General features: G+C 47.7%; 4 protein-coding genes across 4 annotated transcripts; 1 reads left to right on the forward strand and 3 right to left on the reverse strand.

The window, feature by feature from the left end:
• The first annotated feature begins 48 nt into the window (after positions 1-48).
• BC939DRAFT_428828 (NADP-dependent oxidoreductase domain-containing protein) lies at positions 49-2,506 on the forward strand. The gene is made up of 7 exons (XM_051553215.1): positions 49-176; positions 284-364; positions 492-608; positions 711-746; positions 887-953; positions 1,111-1,834; positions 1,986-2,506. The coding sequence occupies exons 1-7, from the start codon at positions 119-121 to the stop codon at positions 2,061-2,063; spliced, it is 1,161 nt and encodes a 386-aa protein (XP_051407523.1). The 5' UTR covers positions 49-118; the 3' UTR covers positions 2,064-2,506.
• BC939DRAFT_330213 (armadillo-type protein) lies at positions 2,271-6,448 on the reverse strand. The gene is made up of 7 exons (XM_051551585.1): positions 6,106-6,448; positions 5,448-5,780; positions 4,385-5,335; positions 4,154-4,264; positions 3,714-4,025; positions 2,800-3,612; positions 2,271-2,703 (listed from the first exon to the last, which is right to left on the reverse strand). Exons 1-7 carry the CDS (start codon positions 6,205-6,207, stop codon positions 2,599-2,601), a joined length of 2,727 nt encoding a protein of 908 aa, XP_051407524.1. The 5' UTR covers positions 6,208-6,448; the 3' UTR covers positions 2,271-2,598.
• A 1,799-nt stretch (positions 6,449-8,247) lies between these two features.
• BC939DRAFT_465918 (DHS-like NAD/FAD-binding domain-containing protein) lies at positions 8,248-10,316 on the reverse strand. The gene is made up of 3 exons (XM_051557582.1): positions 9,849-10,316; positions 9,068-9,518; positions 8,248-8,961 (listed from the first exon to the last, which is right to left on the reverse strand). Exons 1-3 carry the CDS (start codon positions 9,987-9,989, stop codon positions 8,339-8,341), a joined length of 1,215 nt encoding a protein of 404 aa, XP_051407525.1. The 5' UTR covers positions 9,990-10,316; the 3' UTR covers positions 8,248-8,338.
• A 1-nt stretch (position 10,317) lies between these two features.
• Positions 10,318-13,984, reverse strand: BC939DRAFT_465921 (uncharacterized protein). Its single transcript, XM_051557583.1, has 3 exons — positions 13,306-13,984; positions 12,664-12,869; positions 10,318-11,915 (listed from the first exon to the last, which is right to left on the reverse strand). The coding sequence occupies exons 1-3, from the start codon at positions 13,697-13,699 to the stop codon at positions 10,440-10,442; spliced, it is 2,076 nt and encodes a 691-aa protein (XP_051407526.1). The 5' UTR covers positions 13,700-13,984; the 3' UTR covers positions 10,318-10,439.
• Between the last annotated feature and the right edge of the window lie 2,860 nt (positions 13,985-16,844).

The raw sequence follows: 16,844 nt of genomic DNA on the forward strand, positions 1-16,844 counted from the left end.
CAGTCCCAGTTGGCCTTGTTACATACATTTTGCGTCCACCTTTGACCTCCTTCTTTCACCCTAACACCTACACACCCCACAAGTCGAGTCACCTCCCTTCCCTCTTTCAAACCTCAGAATGTCGATCGCAAGAGCATACACTCTATCTAATGGCATCAGAATGCCCTACGTCGGCCGTATGTCTTCTCTCTTCAGTCTTTGCTGTCGCTATCCGAGGAACCTACAAAGCAGCTCGATCGAAAAAACAATAACGGACCGTAATGTTGCCATGAATATTCTCCAGTTGGGACATATAGAGTCCGCGACCAGGCTACGCTCGACACTTGTCTTCTCGAAGCCCTTCGCGCCGGATACCGCCTTATCGGTCGGTAGCACCATGACAGCTCATAAAAGGAAGCAGGCTTAACCCTCGAGTACTCTCGCCGCCAACTTGCAATCTTACATGTCCTCGGCCCGCCTATATTTGTTTTTATCTCCTATGGAGTTTTTAGATACGGCGGCAGTGTACAGGAACGAAGCCGCGATTGGGTCGAGTCTAAAACGGATTCTGGAGCAGAACCTCGTCCCGGGACTCACTCGCGAGGATATCTTTTTGACGAGCAAACTAGGTAACACGTTTTCTTCCACAGGACCATGCTCGCTGAATCTCTAAAGTATGAAGGCAAAAAGACGTTAACCTATGATCCCGTTGGACCCGATCTTTACAACAGCACCAAAGGATCAAGGATACGAAACGTGTCTCCAAGGTATACCCCGCCTCCAATGTTATCTACAGCTCGATCTGATAAGACCTTTTCTGCACACTATCTTCTCAATCTGACATGGCATGGAATACTCAATCACCTTTGATTCATTCCGCGCCCAATTTGGTCCGACCCCCTTATAGCCGTACAAGATTCTCTCAAGAACCTCGGCGTCGACTACATCGACCTCTACCTCATCCACTGGCCCGGGTAAGTTCCTTCGTACAAAAAAAAACTATTTTTTATTTGAACTTCTGTACACGAAACTACGGCTACCGATTCTAAACACAAAGCTCCCCTTTCCGTTTTCATTGGCTTCGAACACTCCCTCTGATCAACAAAAAAAAAAAAAAAAAAAAAAAAAAAGCACCGCAAAGCTAAAACTCCCCGACCCTCAAAACGCGATCAACCGCTCCGAGAGCTGGCGCGCACTCGAAGATCTCTATCACGCCAGAAAACTCCGCGCCATCGGTGTCAGCAACTACACCCTCGCCCACCTCTCTCAACTCGTCGAACGCCCTCATCATTCCCGTTCTCCAGCCCAGACCTCTTCACTCCCACACCCAGGATCTCCCCTTCCTACCGGAGCAGGAACACACGGATCCCGCACGATGGTGATCCCGCACGTCCACCAATTCGAACTCCACCCACGCTTGTTCCAACGCGACATGGTCGACTATTGCCAGCACCACCGTATCCAGGTCCAGGCCTACTCTTCCCTCGGCGAAGGCCGTCTTATCTCGCTCACCCCTCCGCCGCCTCCAGAAATGGATGCCCATTATAATGCGGCTCCTATGCCTGGTGCTCTGGATATCATGCCAGATTTGATCCGCAAGTACTTTCCTTTACCTTCTCCTCCTCCTCCTCCTAATACGTCCGCAGACATGATGGATATCGACGCCAATCCAGGGGGACTGCAGCTACTTCAAGAGAGCTCGGATATGAGACAGAAGAATGAGTACTCGAAGCGCGCGGCTCAGATCTTGTTGCGCTGGGGACTGCAACATGGCGCCGTCGTCATCCCGAAATCAACCCATCCGGACAGGATTCGGGATAATATTGACCTTTTTTCTTTCGAAATCGACGCCGACGTAAGTCTTGACCATCCTTTTTCTTCTCTTTCTTGTTTTCTTTTCTTGTTATTTTTGGATTTGTACGTATTAACGCTTAATAATGGGGATTTTTCTGGTCCTGCTTGACTACGTCCAAATACCCGGTATTCTCTTTTTGTTGCTCTTGTAGGACATGAACGCTCTGGATGCGTATTCGACACCGGGCGAACGAACTCGCTACTGCTGGGACCCGACAGACGTCTACTAAGCATTTTTGTTCCCAACAAAACAAACGCGAAAAAAATAAAAAATAAAAAAGACTTGTTTCCCAAATGTGACAATGTGCTTTATTTTTTGGCCTTTTTTGTCTTTTTATAAATGTCTCTATCCCTCTTTTTTCTTATGATCTCGGAATGCTTTGCCTTGTTAGCAAAAAAATTCCATCCAAAGTCATAATACCTTTTGTCCCAATTAAAATAATTTTGTCCCTCTTATGTTGTTATCATGTTGTTGTTAATCTTGTTGAAAATACAGTGCAATGAAAGTAAAAGCTAATAAAAAAAAAAAATGAAGTCCCCTCTTGTTTTGTTTTGAATAAAGCCCTGCTGTTTGTCCTTTTATGTATTTTTCTGTTGTTTCCCTCCTGTAGTAATTCTTTTTGTGATCCTATTTTTTTTTTTGGCTTTTTTTTTTTTTTGGTTTTTGGTTTTTGGTTTGGTTTACAAGGTGCTGGTGCGTGCGATACAAGAGTCGCCTTCACAAACAAAAACACCCGGTCGGACCATGCGCTCCAATGGACGCCTTTACAATCCGTAGCGCTGAGCAAGACGGCTTCTGGTATCGGGTGCCAACGACGCGGCGAATGGTTCCCAAGCACCACCCATCATGTTCTTGTAACCGAGCAGGATCTGTTATCAAAGAAAATCAAAAGCATATACATTATACATTAGTCGCTATTCATTCAGCTTATAATTTGGGAAGAGATAATTGTCACGCTCGCATACCTTTCCAAACTGCTGATCGAGCTCCTGAGGGACCTCGCTCCACTGCGCAACGGCATCGCAGAAGGGAGCAAGGCTCTTAATCAAGCCCTGGGGATTAACCTGGATCATGGCGCACAGACCACGGAAAGCAGTGTCCTTCTCGTCGTTGTCACGGATCGTACGGCAAGTGTGGCACCAGGCCTCGGCAAAAACCTCGAGATGAGGTCCAACCAACTGGGGACAGACCAATCCGAGACGACCAATGGTGATCGCAGAGTTGTCCAAGAGCGTCCTTGGCGTAAGCTTGCTTGTCAGCAGAGGGATCAAACGCTCCAGCAAGGGCTGGACCCAAACGCCCATGCCCTCGCCATACTGAAGGGCAATCTCTCCAGCAGCCCAGGCAGCATTGTTGCACACAGAGACAAACTCGGTGTTGGGCTGAATCTGTCCAATCAGCTCGTTCATGAATGCGTTCAAGTACGGCTTGATGTGCAAGAAGCAGCTAATCGCGAGGTCTCCCAGCAAAGCATACGACGACTGGCGAACCTCAGCGGACGAATCGGCCAAGCAGACGCTCAAGATCTGGAGGACGCTGGGCTGGCTAGAGGCCACCAGACTCTCGACACTTGTGTTCAATCCCTGAGTCAGGCCGCTAAGAAGATCCAGAGCGACAATCATAAAATCCTTGTCGGGTGCAGGGACGTTCTCGGGATTCTGGGCATGCATCTGAGCCTGCATGAGGTTGGAGTGCACGATCTTGACACATCGCTCAAAGACTGGAGGAGCGAAAGGCAAGAAGCCCTGGCCCAAAGCGGTAGTGACAGACGACAGGCACTAATCATGTCGAAAACGCAAAGATCGAGGACATGTTAGTATCCATGCGATAGATCAGAAAGAGCTCCAGAAGATATTTAAACTGCTGCTCTCAAGCTCACCTCAAAAAGAGGGAAGAGGTCTCTATCGTCATCCTGCAAGTTTTGCCACTTCTCGATCAGGCATGGCATCAAAAGATCGATGTACTCCTTCTTGTTGAGCGCACTTCCAACGCTATCAGCAAGAGTTCCAATAGCGTCATACAAAATAAGCAAGTTCTTCTGCTGGTAGGTCGAGAATGCGTGGACCAAGGTCTGGAGAATGCCAAACAGATAAGGGACCAGGGCCTCACAGGCCTCCTCCTCCAGAGTGGCGAAAGCACTGCAGCCAGCCTCCTGAACGCGCTTGTTGGTATCGCTCACCATGCTCAACAGCTAATAGATAACAATGAATGTTAAAGAGTAAAAGAGGGCAAAAAAACATCAGAAAGTGTCTTTAACATGCACCCCAGGATCAAGCTCAATTCTCCACTCCATCGCATGTCGGCATTTCGGGCACATACTCCTTCAATCAAGGGTACGAGGTACAATGGGCGATCCTCGGGGTTGGTGGGATAGACACACCAGCGGGCATAGCGACCTAAAGTCCAGCAGGTGATGGCACGGACCAGGGACTAAGGAAGAAGAGCAGGTAAGAGAGCAAAATGGGTTAAAAAATCTGACAAGAGAGAGCATCTAACCAATATTGTCATACAAATGAAATCCACGTGGAACATGCATGTATATATACATACCTTGGGGTCCTTCAGGGTCTGGATAAGGTATGGAATCAACGTAGGCAGGTGGGGTTCGATTCCAGACATGCAGCCCTCGGCAACGGCTCCCAAGGCTAAAATACCGCACTCGCGGTGCTTCCACTCGGCATGGAACAGCTCCGTCTGCAACAGGGGCAAAAGAATGTCCAACATCGAGTTTCCATAAACGGCAGACAATACATCCAAAGCCGATGCTGAGCACTTGCGGAGGTTCCACTCCATGTAGATATCGTCATCATCATCCTCATCGTCATCATCTTCATCATCATCGTCGTCCAAGGCATTATCGGCCTCTGCAGCGTTATCGGTCGATACTGCAGCGTTCTCGGTTGTGTGGGTCTTGGCGTGGTGGAAACGAGGCTTCATGTCCTCAGCACGATCAGGAACGGACGCATCCTCGTCGTCAATGTCCAATGAGATGATATCGAGCTCACTATAAACCATTCCCTGGAGCAGAACAGGGATGACACGGTGCAGATGAGGGCGCAAGTACTCCTGGAGGGCGTCCTGCTCAGCAAAGGCGAGCCAGAACTCGCATGCCTCCAAGGCCACTGATTCGTCGTCGTCCTTGGTGGAGTAGAGCATGTACTCTACAACGTTGTTGATCTGGGGAATCAGCTTGTCGGGATGGACCTCGAGCAACATGACCATGGCCTGGCACACGTGCTTGCGGACATCGGGGTGGTTGTCGTTCGAAAGCTGGCCCAAGCCCTCGACAAAGGCATCGACGTTGACCATGAACGACTGCGACTTTCTCGTGATAAATTGATTGATGCATGTCAAGGCGCAGACGCGGATGGTCACTGAAGGGGACTGAAAGTAGGTGATGATTTTGGGGATCATGAAATTGAGGGGTCTCTCGCCGTTGATCTCCATGTCGAGCTCATCGCTGGAATCCTCGCAAATCTTGGCCAATGCCTTAAATGCACCCTAATTATCGATTGGTCCAAAGAGAGGCGCAGCATATGCGTCAAGTTAGTAAATTGTTAAATAGTTCAATCATGTATCGGTCTCCAGCGTTTGAATCCTCATTGCGTCGTACCTCAACAACATTAGAGTCCTGCGAGTCCAACAAGCCCATCAAAGTGGGCAAGACCTCGGGCCAGCTCATGATGCTGTTTCTGGAGAGAATAGTCGTAATGACTGTGCCGAGAGTGTTGCGGATATCCGGATCTGGGTCTCCGACATGCTGGAGGGCAAGGGCCTTGACGTAGTTAAGGACATCCTCTCTGATGTCGGCGGCATGGTATTGGATGTTGGTCTTGAGCAAAAGTCCAGCAATCGCACGGGTCGTGGGAAGCTCCTGGGGCATCTGAGTCAAGATGTAGATGAGGTAATTGTTGTAGTCGGGAACATTTCTGAACGACTCCAGTTGCTAAGAAATAGAAAAACGGACAACGATGCCAGAAAAGATATACGGTTAGTGCTGGTCTTATAACAAATAAAAAAATAAATAAAAAAAGATCGCGCCATGGTCTTCTTCAAGGCCACCGACTAGCAACGGTTACTCCAGAGCAAATCGACAGTGCAGTAAGAATGATGCGAGTCGACAGCAGTTCCAAAACACGCGTTATTGCTCATATGTTCTGTGGAGGCTCATAGGGATGATTTGGCATCGAGTATACCATCATCTGATGGCAAAAACAAGAAAACGAGTGATCCTGATTACGAAACAGAGAAAAACAAAGAGGAATCCATACCTCTCGGACTTGAGTCTGTACAGCGTTGTTGGAGGACATGGAATCCCTGAGGAGCTGCGTGAGCTGGTTCAGCCCCTCCTGCTGTGGTTGCCAGTTGAGCATGGTTGGTTACTGTGGTCTATTGAAGATAAGATTGGTCCGTGTGGACAATTTCACAGTTAGTATGATGCTCAACAGCACTGTAGCTTTAAAAAAAAGAAAGAAAGAAAGAAAAAAGCGTTGTGATAGATTAGACGGTTGAATGAACAATATAGATTAGTGTTGAGAAAAGGGTAGATCATCCACAGTTCACAAAGTAGAAAAAAAAAGGATGTGCTGTTTATTCCCCTACAAAGTAAGTGGGGGCATTACACTGTGATCGTGCCAATCAAACAAGCAAGCAAAAAATAAAGTAGAATTCAAAAGAAAGAAAGGGAGACTCAAGAGAACAAAGGAGGGAAAGAAGAAAGCAGCAATGATAGTGATGGTGGCGATGAACAGCCTGTTGGCTGGTTTTTGGTCCTTACAAGTCGTCAGAAAGGGGAGAGTGAGAAAAAAAGAATATAAAAAAAAAAAGAGACACACTCGAATCAGGCACTGGTCTGGTCAGAGGCGAGCGACTGGGGACTGAGGATGAGTGGTGTCGTTTCGTGGGGGTGGAGTGGGGGAACGTAAGGAAAGCGACAGAGGGAGAGGAGGGTATGGGGCAGGCACAGAATATGGAGAGAGAGGACGGAGGTGAAGGATGAAGAGATGGGAGAGGAAGAGCGAAAGAAAGAGGAGGAAGAAAAAAAGAGAATCAAGGCCAAGGTGTGGTCCCTCAATCTTCGCATAACCCTCACCCCCACTTGAAAATAATATGAGGTTACGTCGGAGATGGAAGTCATCGCATGTCTTAACCTACATCAGCAAAGAAGCAGCCGCCAACTTGCTGCACACGTTCTGATATTACTTGATCATGAAAACGCGTCGTTCTTGAACCAAATAATAATAATAAAAAATCATATGGCTGTGGTGCCCGAAGACAGCTATCGAGCCATCGTGCATAATGGATCGACGCGTCCGTCTTTTCGTCCTATGCTCCACATTTTTCTCTTATTAGTTGCTTTATTCTTTTTTTTCTGTATCTTCATTGAAATTCTTGATCGTGTATGACGAATGAAGGGTAGCGAGACAGGAATAAAGATCCTCACTTCCGTACGGGACACCATGTTTACACGCATGTGTCCTAGTCTACTAATGACGCGTTGAATATAACTAGTCTCAGTGCCCAGTTAATGGTCTCATGACGTCTTTAATATTTCCATGATTCAATCATAACACGCGTAAAACGCGAATTAGTTACGAAAGAAAAGGATAACGAGCTTGACAAGAGCTCCATAATTCGTAGTCTTAATATTTCACGCCTTTCGGTCTCTAGCAGTAGTTCTTTATCAAATACTTCTCCAAGGTCGCTGCTCATAGAGTCGTAAATCGCAGCAGGGATCGTTGGCCCATGTATATCAACATACCTCAGTCGTCTCTTTCTTTTTCTTTTTTTTTTTTTTTTTTTTTGTCCACGACTTATAAACAACTCTTTAGACCGATTTCGACCATCATGTCACTGTCAGAGCAAATACAGTCGGTGTTTGTTTTTTTTGTTTTGTTTTTTTGGGGCTTGAAGGGTGATGTAGTCTAGGCCTTAAGTTTTGAACAACCTGTGGTGATCCACATATCCCTTCTACTATTCTAATGTACGATGCTCTTTTGCTCAGAAATATTTCATTACATAGACGCAGTGCTTCTACACGGTGTCCATGAAGATGCTATCTCTATGCGGAGTAATCCTTATCTAGACCCTGAACGCGACCACAGGGATCATATTCATTATATTACTTGCTATTGAACGTTAAGCACGATGGCCGCCAACGCATTCTCCGAGTTCATTAACAATATCGGTCTTAAACTGGAACTTTTAGAGCTTGAGAAAGAGATCATTGTAGAAATACAGCTGAATGCGTCATTCCTGGATGATTTCCACAGCCACAAATAAAAATATAAAAAAAAAAACTTGAGCTAAGCTAGAACTAGAACAAAAGACGCGTATTTCGGGCGCAATAGAACCGTAAAGTATTGCAAAACCGTTGAGAATTAATTGTCTTTATTGACTATATACGATAAGAATGGAAGTATGTACAAAGAACGGGGGAGCTCCTCATGAAAAAAAAAATGATGGAAGCTACTACCAGAAGAAGGACGACTTTTTTTTCTTTTATTATAATTTAGTTTTGCACGATCTTCTCGAGGAGGTGGGATAGGGGGAGAAGCCCTTCGCCTGTTGACAGCGAACGCTGCCCGGCTTCCGCTGCTTGAACGGGAGTACGTTCTCCTTATTGGAGAACTGCTTCCGCCCAAGCCGCACCACCGCCCTCAGCTCCCCCCTTTTCTCTTTCTTCTTGTCCTCCTTCTTCCTGTCTTCCTTGTCCTCCTCCTGTTGCTGCGCCGGTGGAAGGGGCTTGAAGGGCAATTGCGTCTGTACCTTCTCTTTACGGATCGCCTCCTGGACGACCTCACACCACCGATCACACTCTCCTTCAACGAAATAGTCGAATACGCCGTTCCATTCCTTGCCGACGACCGGTGTCTTGTTGACCAAAATCACGCATCCCTTCTTATTCTCGTGCACCGTCTTGGCAGCCTTCCTGACCAACAACCGCAGTCCATGCACCTTGAGCGATGTTCCCATGACAAGCAAAACATCCGGTGATCTCTTCAGGTCCGTGAGCTGGATCCTGCCAATGGCGTCTCCAAACGGGTGGTTTTCGTTGTAAAGGACAATGTCTGGTCGAAGGGTTCCTGTCGCGACCTTGCGCTTTCCTTGTGCGACGCGAATGACGTCTGATGTTAATTTAAAAAATCCCGAACGCGTTAGTGTATATAAAGCAAAGCCGCGTTTTTCAGGTACCCCGGACCAATCGCCATCAACGCGTCGCATAACACATACCATTGAGTTCGCATTTCGGACAATCCGGTGCCTCTCCCTCACGAAAGACTTTCTCGTAATCGTTCAAGAATCCATAGGGCTCGCTACAGAGGGTGCACTTTAATTTCCTGAGCGATCCATGAAGCTGGACCACGTTTACGTCCTTCTTGACCTTGCCCTTTTCACAGACCAGACTCGTCTCCATCCCGAGTTCTTCTTCCAGACAATCAATGTTTTGTGTGTAGCATCGTAGTAATTTGCCTTTTTCGGACAACATCTTGATAAAGTGGTGAGTGGGTGATGGTTTCGCCTTTAGGGTTTGTGCATGCAGTTCCGATATGAATGTGTAAAAGACGGCGGTCGTAGTACAGTCGCGAAAGAGGTTGGCGTCAAAAAGGTCCTTGCCCTTCAGAACAGTCTTTGGGTATTGCTTCTTGACGAGGTTGTAGAGTCCATCGGCCGAGCGAAAATCCTAGTGTTTGGTATACATGCAGGGCAAGCGGCATTATTAGCATGGTCGCGTAAAAATAATATAAAGATAAAAATAATGAAAGACTGGGCATTATCCTGGCGAGCTAACAACTCCTCCCGTGCATATGTACAAAGGGTGCATATGATGCAGATGGCAGGACTGGGAGCAGAAGTTCAGACCTGAAACCACTGTTCCAATCCCACTCAGGACACCAAACAAGAGCAAAAGAGACTAATGGGCAGAAAAAGACCACATGGAGACGACGAGGGATCGTCCCAAGGGGGGTCAGGGACACAGTAAAGGAAGCCAGGGGATGGAGAGGCTACCTACCGGGATACCACTGCTGCAGGATATGCCTGCGCCTGTGATGACGATGGTCTTCTTGGCCTTGAGCATCACATCCGTCACACTCTGGAGGTGTCTCTCCGACACGACATCCCTCGACAGCTGATTCAGGTCGATCGTGAGCATAGGGAGATCGTGGGGGAGGGGAGTGTGAGCTCTATGGATGGTTCGGTGTCTTCTTTCCCTGATGGATGGCAATGTGTGGGGGGCGTTGATGGGATCGACAAGGGTGGGATTGAAGGTGAGGGGGGAGGGAAGGGAAAAAAAAAAAGGATGAGCTCACACAATCACTCCCAGCAATCAATCAAAAAGTCGTAGAAACGAGAAAAAAGGGCCTCTCGTTTTGTGTGTGTGCACAAAGTGAAAATTTTACGAAGCAGTCTTCCTATTAGCGGGACGAAAATCCTAGGTGTGGCCACGCTGTGAATGGGTTTGCAATTGAGTTTGGATGGTGAAGGGAAATTAGGTTGGTTTTTTTATTCTTTGAAAAAATAATGCAGTTTGTCAATGGGCTGGTGAAGGGTAAAAGAATGAACAATGCCTGTGCCAAAAGCGACGATAGCAACACACGCTCCTCTACAGGTGAGGCGCAAACGTGGTGATCTCCTCCTCAACTCCATCAGTCGTCCACATGTTGCTGGTGACGAAGTTCAGGAGTGCGCTCCTGTCGTGGGTCTTCACAAGCTTGATCGCCTCCTCGTTCGTTGCCGTGCCCTCCGCAACGGACTCTGCAACGACCGCTGCTGCAACTTCAGCAGACACCTGACGGATGCGGGGCAAGACTGGGTACAACAGACCCTGACCGCGCTCCTCAACCGTCAACGCGTTGGCACAAGCACGGGCAGCGCTGTAGATCAGACGGTCACTGATGTTCTTGGGCTGGGCCAGGATACTGCCAAGACCGAGACCAGGGAAGATGTACATGTTGTTGCCCTGACCAGGCGAACTGAGGAGGCCAGTGTGAGGATCAGTGTACTTGGGGAATGCAGTGCCTGAAGCAAAGATGACTTTGCCCTTGGTGTGGACCATGGCCTGCTCGAACGAGCACTCGGCCTGGTAGGCAGGGTTGGAAAGAGGGAAGACAATGGGGCGCTCGTTCAAGCTAGCCATCGACTTGAGGACGTCCTCGGAGAAGGCACCAGACTGTGATGAGAGACCGAACAAGGCTGTAGGGCGGACGTGCTCAATCACAGACTGGATGTCAGGGTATTGGGAGCCGTTGTTGTCCTTGCGGGCAAAGTACAGCTTGTGCTCCGCCAACTTGTCACCACGATCCAGAGTCACCAAACCCTTTGAGTCGACCAACCAGACCATCTCGCGTGCCTTGTCCTCGCTCATGCCGTGGTCGTTTACAAAGAACGCAGCCAACTGCTTCGCAACACCCACAGCTGCAGATCCGGCACCAAAGAAGAGAATCTTGTGGTCCTTGGCGGGGATGCCAGCAAGGTTGATGGCATTCATGAATCCAGCCAAGATGACGGCACCAGTTCCTTGGATATCGTCGTTGAAGCAGAACTTGGTAGGTTGATACTTATCGAGGAGCTGGAAGGCGTGCTCAGATGAGAAGTCCTCAAACTGGATCAGCAGCTTGGGATAAAGAGAGGTGAGGGCTTCAAGAACGGCATCGACAAAGGGGAAGAATTGGTCGTCACCAACGCGCTTCTGACGCAAGCCCAGATAGAACTCGTCCTTGAGCTTATCCTCGTTGTTGGTACCGAGATCAAGGGTGATGGGGATCGTGCGTCTTGGGTCGACACCGGCACCGGCAACATACAGCTGAAGCTTTCCGACGGGGATACCCATTCCGCCCACACCGAGATCACCAAGACCGAGAATACGGGAGCCGTCTGTGATGACGGCAATCTGTGGGGTGAGGCTGGGGTCCTGAGGGTATGGCTTGTAGTTCTGAATGATCTGGGTGAGGTTGGGAAGATCGTTGATGGACAGGAAGAGGCCGTCGGGTTGGCCGGGAGGGGCGAGGAAGGGGTAGATACTGCAGTAGTTTTGGCATGCGGCGCCGACAGTGGGTGTGTAGATCAGAGGCAGGGTTTCCTATGATGTCAATGCAAAGAGTAAGACAGAAGTGAGATGGTTAATAAGCTGATGGTATGGTGCAATGCTAAGGTCCCTTGGACTGTTCATAACCAGCCCTAGATGCTAGATGGCCGTTTGGCAGTTCCTGACAACATGGTCGTTATCAGGATTCAGCTCCAGCCAGGCGGAGTGGAGCTGGTGCGTGCTCACAGGTTGATCCGTTGTGAGGAGATGAAATAAAAAAAATGAAGAGACCCCAAGCGAGAATATGCCCCAGGCGAATAGCAACTGTTTCTGGCACACCAGCCTAGACCTTGCCTTCAATTAGGAGGGTACGAAGGACAAGAGATGCGGGGAGGAAAGCAAAGGGCCTAATAGCCCGATCCACTAGACCCACTGTCGCTAGGACCGCGGATTACACTTTCCGACGGGTCGTTCTGAAGCGGGGAACCATTCTCGTCGACATGGAAAAATAAAATAATTTATGATTTTTACCCCATGAAAACAAAAAAAAGATTCAACGGCGAAAGACGACCTCAATCGCGCGTCTATGCCGAACGGATCAATCAATGGGGCAAGAAGTACCACTCGCACTCGTGTGCTCTCGTGTTCTCACAGCGTCTCATGGGAAAAGTAAGCGGGGAAAACAAAGCGGACCCATATTGCTCCACATTCCCTGCACACTATCCACGAAAACCCAGAGGATCTTGTATAACCAGAGTAAAATGCGCAGACCAAAAGGACATTCGAATTCATCCATCCTTACCTCGAGCTGATCGCTGACCAGGCCATAGAAGAGACGGACGTTCGTATTCCTGAGCCAGGCCAAGAAGACGTACTTTTCAAGATCGGTCGACTTGCTCCGGAGCTGGGCAAGCGCACGCTTCTTCTGGGTGTCGAACGACTCGACCTTAGCGGGGCTCAGTCCATTGAGACGAAGGGCCGTACGGAGTTCAGAGGGAGTTGCGGTACCTATAGTGTCATAGGAGCGATTCAACGGAAGTAGTTAGAGCATTGGTACGTCGTCGCTGTGTCAAGGCCCACAATTGGGTATGTTTATGTTGCCCTTGTCGAAAAAAAAAATAATGGCGACGTAGTGAAGGACGGTCGTTCTTTTCAAACAATAAGCGATCCTTGTTCAACTGGATTCAATTACAATATCATTATTGTAAAATGTATGAGTGAATAAGACGCCAGAAATGCGTTTCACGGACATTTTTCCCCATTCTTTAGTCCAGAAGCAGTCCAAGGGATAAAGCACTCTTTGGAACACCTCAGCACGAGAAGAAACAGTTGAACAAGGACCAATAGTGAAGGCGAGACAAGAACGAGAACGAGCTCAAATCAAGCAAGGGACAACACAATCGCATAAGCCAAGGACCATGAGGTGTTCTTCAGGGATACTTACTCTGGTTGAGGTAGGGCGATTTTGAGATCTGCTGGATGCTATGGTGGTTGAGCTTCTCGGTGACGGTCATGTTGTCTTGATGCTGATGGTGTTCACTATAGTTGTCGATGGTCTGTTCGGATATCGCGGTCGATGCTGATGAAAGGGTACGGCGAATGCTGTGAGTGGAGATGAGAGTTGGCAAAGAAGAAGAGGAAGAAGAAGGAGAAAGAATGGAGAGAGAAGAACCTCGGACGGTTGAAATACTTGAGAAGGATCGAAGCGAAGATGTGGGGGAAGCAGTAACAAAGGAACGCAGATGTGAGGAGGAAGAAAAGGAAAGGGAAGAGAAACCGGCCTTTTGAATGAAAAATGAGCGAGCTACGAAGGATCGGGAAAGGTTTGATGAAGCCATGACTTTTTTCGTATGTGTTTCTTCTGGCTCAGTTATTGGTTGTTGGGGGGTGTGAAGAGGGTGTTGAGGATAGAAATATATGTCGGAGGAAACGGGAAGTAAAGCGCGCAATATATTAAAAAAAAACGGGATGAAGTGGATGTAATGGATGGAGTGGAGAGGAGTGCAGGGCGAGAGCGAGTAAAGAGTAAACTAAGGTAGTCAATTGCGATATTGGTAATGGAAAAGTAAAGGGCGGGCTGCACAAGGACGAATTTAACGATTGTATGATTTTTAGAAAGAGAGATGGGCAAAGTAGGGTAAAGTTTGTTCAGTTAGTTTTTGCATGTTCAATTATAGATTGTGGGTTGTGTGTACACACCCCCGCACCATAAACAACGCACTCGCTTCACCCATCCACTCACTCAGAAATATACAAATGACAAAGAAAACGAAAAATGAGCAACCCACTCGATCTACATACATGTACACATCATCGCCAATTCATGGCACCATAGATAGAAGGTGGAGAAAATAGGAACACATAGAGTTGAAGACAATTGACGGACGAAGGGGAACCAACAGAGAACAAGAGACATATGCACACCTCCGCATCCAACACTCAAATAGCCATTGTCAGTGTCGGTGGTTAGTGTACAATGCCCTGCTTGTGTCTGTTGAAAGATGGACCTAATACCCGGTTCCTAGTTCAATTACTATTTCCCCCCTTGAAGGCGTAAACAGGTCCATTGACGCACACTGCAGATCCTTAGTATGATCTTTTTTCCGACTAACGAACCTTTCATTCCGTTCCCTACACACTATTCTCGTTCTAGTGGCCCAAGAGCATGTACCTTTTACACTTTTGAGAAAAAAAAATTGTGGGGTACGGATCCGACTCTCAGAGATGGTAGACGAGAGCAAAAGCGGCAGGATCTGGAACTAAAGGGAGCCGAGGAGGATAGGGGTTGTCAATGAGTAAGATGTTCAGGTATATGGGAGCATGTAGAGACCCTTTTGAAGGAGAATTTGACCATGTGTCATTTATAGAATTGTTTTCGTCCAAAAGTTGGTCTTTGCCCACGGAGCAAAGAACACGACGCGTTCGTGTCACAATCTGTTTGTTACTCATCCAAAAAAAACGCTTTTTTAGAGAGTGTTGGGCAAGCAAAAATAATATTATTCGTTACGTCCGCATGGATAGATTTTTTCGTGAGATGACTCAAAAAAAAAGAGGGAGTGAAGCTTTCTTGTTTCTTATCCTACAAGCAGCATTGGATATTCTAGGGAAGTACATGGCACCTCAGCCAGCTATATTCGCTCCCACGCAAGAGCAGCAATATGGCCTGACCATAGACCATGAACCATCCTCTGTGAGCCATGACCTTGACCACTGCGCCATACAGTGATGACTCCTCTTTGATCGATGCACCCTTCCGGAGAGGTGGGAGATGAGTGGAGTGCAGTGTTTCTTGGGGTAGACGACAGTTACACTTAGAAGGAGCGTACCTATAGAACGAGATGTGTTGACTGGAGTACACGCATCCAGACTCCACAACCCATGGTCGACATTACAGTACATCATCCAACGTTGAGTAAAGACTCAATTGTTGACTATACATCATGCCACTACCAACACCAGCACTATTCTTTATTTTGAGCATACAACAAAGCGAGTCAACCTTATCCAGGAGAATTGATCCACCTGGTAAGCTTAGATAGCGCGCTTAACCTCCCCCTACCTTAAATTAGGACTCTTAAAACGCCCCGGATCATTCCGAGCTGGTGGGCAGTAAATTCTCTTGCGCTGGCGAACACCCATAACGCGCAAACACACGCAAAAAAAAAAAAAAAAAAAGGCCGTCAATGCGGGCAAAATCACCATACGCATAGTTTTTTTCTATTCCCCCTTGATGCGACGGAAGGAAGATACGTAGTTCATTTTGAGTGATGTTATGCCGTTAAAAGAAGGACAGGTTCAATTGGTGCACTGGGCTGCAGCATCTCCATTGCGTGCTGGAGCCATGACAGCAAGGTACCAGTTGACACACCTGAGTCATTTTCATACAACAAAAGTATCCGTGTCTGTCCGGAGCATATGTGCGTTTGTTGTGTGTGTATGTGTGTGTATGTGCTGAACTCAATAAGTCGCAGAAACCCTCCGGTCGACACTTTGAAGTGCTCCGGTGCTTCTACTGAACATGAAAAAAAAAATTGTTTCGGCCCTGGATTTCACATGCTGTTCGCCAGGCACACAAACGCGTGTTTACGAATGCATGTCTCCATGCTCGCATGCGATTTGTTTATTCATATCCTCAAATGCACATGCTCGATCGTCAGTCCATCCATTCGGATTAGGAAAAACGCGGGGTAATCATCGATAGGCCAAGTCCATCATTCAATCGTCTGCACTTCCAACAATCAAACTGTAAAGCGAATAGTATACGAAGAAGCTCTCTATAGCGCCATGATGATCGCAGAATGACATCTCCACAAAACCCGCTCGAGGGTCGGATCTTTTCCTCGATGCCCATTATTCTTCTCTTCCAAGCTGACCGCACGCTGGTGTCTGATGCCAGAGCAACTGGACAGCCTTGCAGCATATAGATGAGTGCTCCTTCGTCCTCCTATTCTTACGCCCCCATATACACACACAGTCATCTCACGCATGTCATTACACCTGGGGAAAGAGAGCAGGTTTGATGGAGCGTTGCATCCTCAGGATCTTTATTTCTTCTCTGCCCAAGTTGGCGATGACAATCTAAATCTATGAATATAGGCTGGGAGCGAGCCTACTATGTATACATTCTCGTATTATATACATTCCAGCAGCAAGGGGATATCGACATCAACGCATTATCCATGATGGCTATAAACAGAGGGGTATAAGGTGATTTTCACAGCAATGACTCTCAATCTACTGTGGTTGCTGTCGCCTAAAAGAATGAAAGAAGAGGCGGCGAATGAAACGAACAGGAAATAGTGACTAAAGGATAGAAGCACCCTCCGGGGTTAATAAGCGATTTGACTTGCTCTACACGTGTACGACACAGCACCTCCATTTGCATATTCTCCTTCCGCTTGGACCAACTCGTCTTGTCATATTCTTTTTTGGTGGCGCTGAGAGAGCATTGTGATTGCCCTTTTTTGCCTTTCTTTTTATTCC

This window comes from Gamsiella multidivaricata (assembly GCF_025024155.1).
Source record: "Gamsiella multidivaricata strain RSA 2152 chromosome Unknown BC939scaffold_93, whole genome shotgun sequence".
In the NCBI taxonomy this organism is placed as follows: Eukaryota; Fungi; Mortierellomycota; class Mortierellomycetes; order Mortierellales; family Mortierellaceae; genus Gamsiella; species Gamsiella multidivaricata.

What these genes read in the sequence shown, in the direction of transcription:
- BC939DRAFT_428828 (XM_051553215.1), top strand. Translation starts at nt 119, where the DNA reads ATGTCGATCGCAAGAGCATACACTCTATCTAATGGCATCAGAATGCCC. An exon ending in CTTTTTGACGAGCAAACTAG is followed by an intron (nt 609 to 710) that starts GTAACACGTTTT and finishes TCTTTACAACAG; the next exon opens with CACCAAAGGATCAAGGATAC. An exon ending in CTTTCGAAATCGACGCCGAC is followed by an intron (nt 1,835 to 1,985) that starts GTAAGTCTTGAC and finishes TTGCTCTTGTAG; the next exon opens with GACATGAACGCTCTGGATGC.
- BC939DRAFT_330213 (XM_051551585.1), bottom strand. Translation starts at nt 6,207, where the DNA reads ATGCTCAACTGGCAACCACAGCAGGAGGGGCTGAACCAGCTCACGCAG. An exon ending in AGGACTCTAATGTTGTTGAG is followed by an intron (nt 5,336 to 5,447) that starts GTACGACGCAAT and finishes ATCGATAATTAG; the next exon opens with GGTGCATTTAAGGCATTGGC. An exon ending in TCGATCAGCAGTTTGGAAAG is followed by an intron (nt 2,704 to 2,799) that starts GTATGCGAGCGT and finishes CTTTGATAACAG; the next exon opens with ATCCTGCTCGGTTACAAGAA.
- BC939DRAFT_465918 (XM_051557582.1), bottom strand. Translation starts at nt 9,989, where the DNA reads ATGCTCACGATCGACCTGAATCAGCTGTCGAGGGATGTCGTGTCGGAG. An exon ending in CCTGCAGCAGTGGTATCCCG is followed by an intron (nt 9,519 to 9,848) that starts GTAGGTAGCCTC and finishes ACCAAACACTAG; the next exon opens with GATTTTCGCTCGGCCGATGG. An exon ending in TCCGAAATGCGAACTCAATG is followed by an intron (nt 8,962 to 9,067) that starts GTATGTGTTATG and finishes AATTAACATCAG; the next exon opens with ACGTCATTCGCGTCGCACAA.
- BC939DRAFT_465921 (XM_051557583.1), bottom strand. Translation starts at nt 13,699, where the DNA reads ATGGCTTCATCAAACCTTTCCCGATCCTTCGTAGCTCGCTCATTTTTC. An exon ending in ATCGCCCTACCTCAACCAGA is followed by an intron (nt 12,870 to 13,305) that starts GTAAGTATCCCT and finishes ATGACACTATAG; the next exon opens with GTACCGCAACTCCCTCTGAA. An exon ending in TGGTCAGCGATCAGCTCGAG is followed by an intron (nt 11,916 to 12,663) that starts GTAAGGATGGAT and finishes TTGACATCATAG; the next exon opens with GAAACCCTGCCTCTGATCTA.